This window comes from Plodia interpunctella, chromosome 1 (genome assembly GCF_027563975.2).
Source record: "Plodia interpunctella isolate USDA-ARS_2022_Savannah chromosome 1, ilPloInte3.2, whole genome shotgun sequence".
Lineage (NCBI taxonomy): Eukaryota > Metazoa > Arthropoda > Insecta > Lepidoptera > Pyralidae > Plodia > Plodia interpunctella.
In genome coordinates, this window is record NC_071294.1 from 5,090,499 (window position 1) to 5,096,634 (window position 6,136).

The 6,136-nt window shown below is 32.5% G+C and overlaps 2 protein-coding genes across 3 annotated transcripts; one reads left to right on the plus strand and one right to left on the minus strand.

The window, feature by feature from the left end:
• Positions 1 to 298: 298 nt before the first annotated feature.
• On the plus strand, positions 299 to 1,976 carry LOC128671936 (uncharacterized protein). Its single transcript, XM_053748785.2, has 5 exons — positions 299 to 485; positions 573 to 670; positions 1,234 to 1,325; positions 1,407 to 1,553; positions 1,637 to 1,976. Exons 2-5 carry the CDS (start codon positions 598 to 600, stop codon positions 1,946 to 1,948), a joined length of 624 nt encoding a protein of 207 aa, XP_053604760.1. The 5' UTR covers positions 299 to 485; positions 573 to 597; the 3' UTR covers positions 1,949 to 1,976.
• Tgt (tRNA-guanine transglycosylase) lies at positions 1,966 to 5,621 on the minus strand. Of its 2 annotated transcripts, none has more exons than XM_053748773.1 (6): positions 5,571 to 5,621; positions 4,040 to 4,337; positions 3,694 to 3,937; positions 3,286 to 3,454; positions 2,925 to 3,119; positions 1,966 to 2,246 (listed from the first exon to the last, which is right to left on the minus strand). In XM_053748773.1, exons 1-6 carry the CDS (start codon positions 5,604 to 5,606, stop codon positions 2,091 to 2,093), a joined length of 1,098 nt encoding a protein of 365 aa, XP_053604748.1. In that variant the 5' UTR covers positions 5,607 to 5,621; the 3' UTR covers positions 1,966 to 2,090. The 2 variants fall into 2 exon arrangements, with proteins under 2 accessions (XP_053604748.1, XP_053604740.1); XM_053748765.1 differs by lacking the exon at positions 5,571 to 5,621 and adding an exon at positions 4,763 to 5,230 and having other exon boundaries at positions 2,090 to 2,246.
• Positions 5,622 to 6,136: the final 515 nt, after the last annotated feature.

Here is a 6,136-nt window from a genome sequence, read left to right on the forward strand (position 1 = left end):
CAAAATCAAGTTTGTATCAGTTTATGACCACAGTTGACCAAATAATGCAGAACATAACCTAAAATAGTGTTATTATTTTCATGATAATCCACTAAATCCTTCCTGTTTCCTTTAAACTCGCACCACGATTGCGTAGAAGGTATTTTGATCGTAAATCTGTAAGAATATCGAAAATTGGCGCTTTTTTCCTACATTAGCAATGTTTGTGTACTTTAGTTGTACCAGTTGCGCCATCTGCACTGAGCTTTGCGTAATGTATATATGCTCCTTATTGACAGATAGTAGGTAAGGTAGCTGTACGTACGTCAGTTTGACTTATCGTGCAGCATGGGAGATCTTTGGTCATTGTGGGAGAAGTAAATTAACATTCAATAAAAGAATTGTATAGGTACCTAGTACCTATTGGGTTTAGATGCAGTGCAGTGTTTTGAACATTAATAAAAGGACGATCCTATTTTTAAATTAGTATTTAAAAATAAAACTAGGTACTACACTTTATTTTGTGTTTTCTGGACATTATTATTAAACTTTTACTAAAAAACAAAACTTACTGCACTTTGTATTTATTACAGATTCAAGTGTGATCAATCATTCACCATGGTATTCTACTTCACAAGCAGTGTTGTTTCTCCTCCTGTTACATTATTTATGGGTGCTGATAAACATGAGAGTATGTCCTTTGTGTGTAAACAAAATCAATGTTCTGGTGTTTGTTGATAAAGGATTCTATATTCTATTGAAAATTCAATATTCAATTTTACAAACTATTCTTGAACTTGCAATACAGATAAGTATGTATGTTAGGGCGGAAACTTGTAACTCAATTTTGAAACATTTTTTTCAACCAGAGTTTTCAACCAATGAGCTGAAATTTTGCACACATGTTTGGATGAAAATTCATTTTTATGATAAGCCTGACCAGACAGTGCACTCAGGAACAGATCCTGAAAAAACTTCTATCAATTATTTCTTGTTCCGATTTTGCTGCAAATGACTTGTATGTTTTGTATAGTCTATCTATACAAAACATACAAGTTATATTGTGTATATATATATATTGTATAGGTTTAGTGCTTTGGTGAGATGTGAGAGCTCTTGGCATATGTAAAAAAACATTTGCATTGTCACTAACATGTTTAACTTTTTTGGAATATACATGTTTCCATCAATAAATATGAACTAAAAAAATTTATTCTATATAAAAAGCAATAAAATAATATATTCTAATTTTAGATGAAGACCTGATAAAGTGGGGATGGCCAGAAGATGTGTGGTTCCATGTGGACAAAGTTTCATCAGCTCATGTATATTTACGTTTAACACCTGTAAGTTAATATTAATGAATAGTTATTGTTATGTATATAGTTTCAAATAATTATTGAAATAAATATAGATAATGTTTCCAGGGCCAGACAATAGATGATATTCCAAATTCAGTTCTAGATGATGCCTGCCAATTAGTTAAAGCAAATTCAATATTGGGAAACAAAATGAATGACATAGATATTGTGTACACCATGTGGGCTAACTTGAAAAAAACTGCAGGAATGGAGGCAAGTTTACTTATTTTAATTGTACATTTTTATATTTTATAGACACAAAATACCTACTAACAACATACTTTTCAATGTTACAGGTGGGTCAAGTAGCTTTCCATAAAGATAAAGATGTCAGAAAAGTGAGAGTAGCTAAAAGAAATAATGAAATAGTTAATAGACTAAATAAAACAAAAAAAGAAGCTTTCCCAGACTTCAGGCTGGAAAGAGAGTCCAGGGATAGAGAAGAAAGAGAAGATAAGAAGAAACTTTTGAGAGAGAAAAAAGAGAAAGAAAAAGAAGAGGAGAAGAAGAAGAAGGAAGAAGCAGAATTGCGAAGTTATTCTACATTGATGAGAAAGGAAAATATGACAACAAATTATGATGGCAATGATTCAGATGATTTTATGTGAAATTTAAAATAAAGAACTTGGTGATATATATTTATTTTTCATTATATAATTGATAAAATGACGAAGGATAATAATGCTGACTTGTATACAAATGTGATTTGAGAACCCTTGTAGGTATAGTAGATATTATAAAACCACTCATTTAGCTCTGTACAATATTTATTCCAACTGATTTCAAGGAATTGACAACCCAATTCGGATAATTCCCTCCAGAGTATAGTTCATCAATAAATGTCTGCACAAATTGGGGAAATGTGCCTTTAGTAATGTTTTCCCTCATGGTCCTCATTAAACGCATCTGAAATACATAGATGTATTAAAATAGCTGAAATATTAATAAAATAAAATAAAAAAATAGCTAAATAAGATGCATACATTTTAATACATATACATAGATAGGCTTTAATGCATATTTTTTAGTATTTTTAAAAAGAGTAAATTTTTTCCCTTTGTTTATTTGAACTTTATGGCACCACCTTGCTATCTCTGGTCTAATGGTTGACTGGTAGAGAATGTCATATGGTGTTAAGTCCACCTTTTGTACAATTTTTTTTTTGTTATTTTGTACAATAAAGTTTTTAAATTAAATACACTCATGGCATACACATTTATCACATCTTTTTTAAAATTTAATGGGGTAGCTACACAGAGACTAAGGATTTAATGCATAATAAAATATTTTACAAATCTAACTTGCTTAGTCTATACTGAGCACTGTCTTCATACATGCATGCTCTCTGATTATGGGTGCTCACACTATCTCATTTCATTTTTCGAATATGTTTTTGAAGTAGGCAGGTCTAAGTCCTAATACATGAGAAACATATTGGGCTGGGGAGAAGCTGAGAAATATATTTCCATTACGTGGAATGTAACACACACTTCTTGAGAATACTATTTTAGTGATTGCGCGTCTAGCATTGGGCTAGAGTTTATATCTTGTTACTTCATTAGAAATAAAAATGTTGATACTTACCTGAAAAGCAATGTTGTGCACTGAGATAAGGTGGCATGCGACCGTTTCTGCTGTGACAATACTGTGTAGATATGCTCTTGTGTAGTTTTGACAAGTAGTACATGAGCAATCCTTGTCAATAGGTCTCAAATCAATCTCATACTGCTTCTGCTTAAGATTAAGCTGGCCTTTATTTATCAATGCACAACCAAACCTCTAAAAAATAATAAAGTTTATTAATCATGTTGGTGTATCATGTGGATATCATGGTGTGCAAAATATTTTTCTTGTAAAAAAAAATAGAATATTTTATATTCATTCACCACCCATATAGACTTTGAGAGAAAAATATCAAAAAGTTGCAGTTGAAACAAAAACTTACAGCAGTTCTAGTTGGAAAAACACAGTCAAACATGTCAACTCCAAGTGCAACACATATGACCAGGTCGATTGCTAGTCCTACACCCATCAGATACCGTGGCCTCTTTTTGTCTAAAATGCCTGTACATAAACTGACCATTGGCCAGAAATCGTCCTTGGCTTCACCGCCACTAAAATAATAAATTACTTAATAAGCATTAAATAAAACTAATTCTAATATGACATAAGTACATTTGGGACTGTTAGATTATGGAATGTCCTATTCTAGGACAAGACCACACACTACAATGTTGTATATTGTTATTCTCATAGATTTAGTTAGGAGAGAAGTTATTTTAAACCAACAATTATACCAATAAAATAATATTCAAATGTCTGGAATTTATAGCCCTGTTTAGTGATTGTTTACCTCAAACCTCCGATTGCAAAACCATTTACTTCTTTTGACATATGTTGTCTAGCACTTTGCTCTCTTAACTCTGGGTTTAGAAGTCCCTGGACTATAGGAAATATACTTTGCTCTGTAGGTCTTTTGTGAGCCGCAAGACAACGGTCAAGCCAGCGACTTGTTCTCTCAGTGGCTTCTTTGATGCGATCATAATTTTGGAATGTTGTTTGCACAACATCATCTAATTGCATGATTATATCAGCTCCTGTTCAAACATAACATATGGTATGAATCATATACAGTCAAAGGTGGATGGGGAAAGAATGCTGTGTAATTTTTCATAACAAAAAATATTAATAAAACTCACCAATACAATTTTGAATTTCTATAGACTTTTCTGGACTTAGCATAATTTCGGAATCATCATAGGGTGATCTGAAATTTACTCCATCCTCAGTTATTTCTGCCAATTTTAACAGTGATACCATTTGAAAACCACCAGAATCAGTTAAAAGAGCTCTATTCCAACCCATGAATTTGTGTAAACCACCAGCCTTTTGCAGTACTTCAGTTCCAGGTCGATTCCCCAAATGATATGTGTTACCCAGGATTATCTCGCAATCCAAATCCTCAAGCTGATCTGGTAACAAACCTTTCATAGTTCCCTGAAAGAGGACATTGATTACATTTTACTTCAATTACTCTTCTTCATAGTTGTATGAATAAAATAATGAACACACACAAAACAACTTTCTTGGCACTATTCATGAAATGGTTTGCCATGCCCTTCTCCATTTCACACAAAAGTTAATAATCAACCAGTGTGCAGTTTTCCTCACGATGTTTTTCTTTTACCGGAAACAAGTCGTCATTGATGAAAACTTCTATACCTGAGTCAGATTTGTATGCAAAGTCATGCGGCACGATTAGGATTCCAAACCTGGGTCCTTTCCATCCACAGGCGGGCGTCTTAACCTTTACACTACCACCGCTCCACAAATTTAATTACAATAACATTTTACAATGAAATAATATCCACTATTATTAATAACTTTGGATTGACCCAGAACTAAAAGATTACAATTCCTACCTGTGTTCCAACAGGCATAAAAACCGGTGTATTAACCTCATAATTAGGTAATTTCATCAAACCTACTCGAGCTCTCGTAGTTTTACATTCTGCTGTAATATTAAATGTTAAAGCCAGGGTTTTACCACCCATTATAGATTACCTAAATAATTATTTAAGTGAATTCTAATACTGTACTATTTTTGTACAAGAAATAATGCAGGAGAAAAATAATTATCATCAGTTATTATCATACACTATTTCCACGAGAAATGGAAAAGAAAGCGTTTACTGTTCAATGAAAAAATCTATACTTATAATAAAACTGTATTAAATAAATCTAATCAACCCAAAACAAACTTTTTTTTAAATTTCATGGCTTCATCGTTAGTCAAAACGATGTTGTTGCCAATGTCAAAGTTGATTTTTTTTTTGTTTATTCCCTCGTTTTATTGAGGAGGCAAAGGGTACTAGCCAAGTCTTTTGTAAGAGTCAAAGTTGAGATTGACACGAAATAATATATGTTATAATGATATATGACACACGGTTCAGTGTGTAACCTATGTATTGCTACTCATTTACAAAGAATCGGTGTTCTTAGTGAAGATATATGTGACTGCGCTTTAGTTGAAGAAGGTGATATTGATCATCTTCTGTTCAGATGTCCAAAATATGACTCAAAGCCTTTTTACCAGTTCCTTATAGAACTCCGTGCTCCTTGTGATTTCTTTACTATCCTTTCCTTTACAGATTTTAAATATCTTAAAGCTCTCGCTTCTTTCCTTTCTTACCATAATATTTATGTTTAAAACTATTTATTTACCCTTACATTACATCTGATAATATATGTATTTATTGCCCTCATTCTTCAACACCGCCTAAGTCCTATCCTATCGTCCAATAACAATGTAACTCGACACTGGCAAAAATAAGCTCTATTGAAGAAGTTTGATTGTCACAAAGAAGAAATGAAAAAAATAATAATAACCTAACGTATAAGAGTATATAAATATATTATACATACATATACGGATATAGGGGAGAGTAAATAAAAATTATAAGTAGATATTATTATTTTGTATAAATTTTGAACGTTGCATTTGCATATGATTTGCATGCACGCGCACGCCCCGCGCAGGACCACTTCCTTTCTTTCTATTTTCTATCTATAGCACGATATTAATTTACAGCTGTATGGGCTTAGCCTTTGCCTTTCCACATGTATAACGAAACCATAAAAAAAATATCTATGGCACCATCGGATGGTACCACGGAATAATTTACATGGAAGATTGGAAGGGACGTGTGGGGGCGCGCGTGCCAAAGTTAATTTGTATTCAAAATAATACATATGATCAAAGATTGTTAATAAATGCCACCAAAATAGTTTTATCA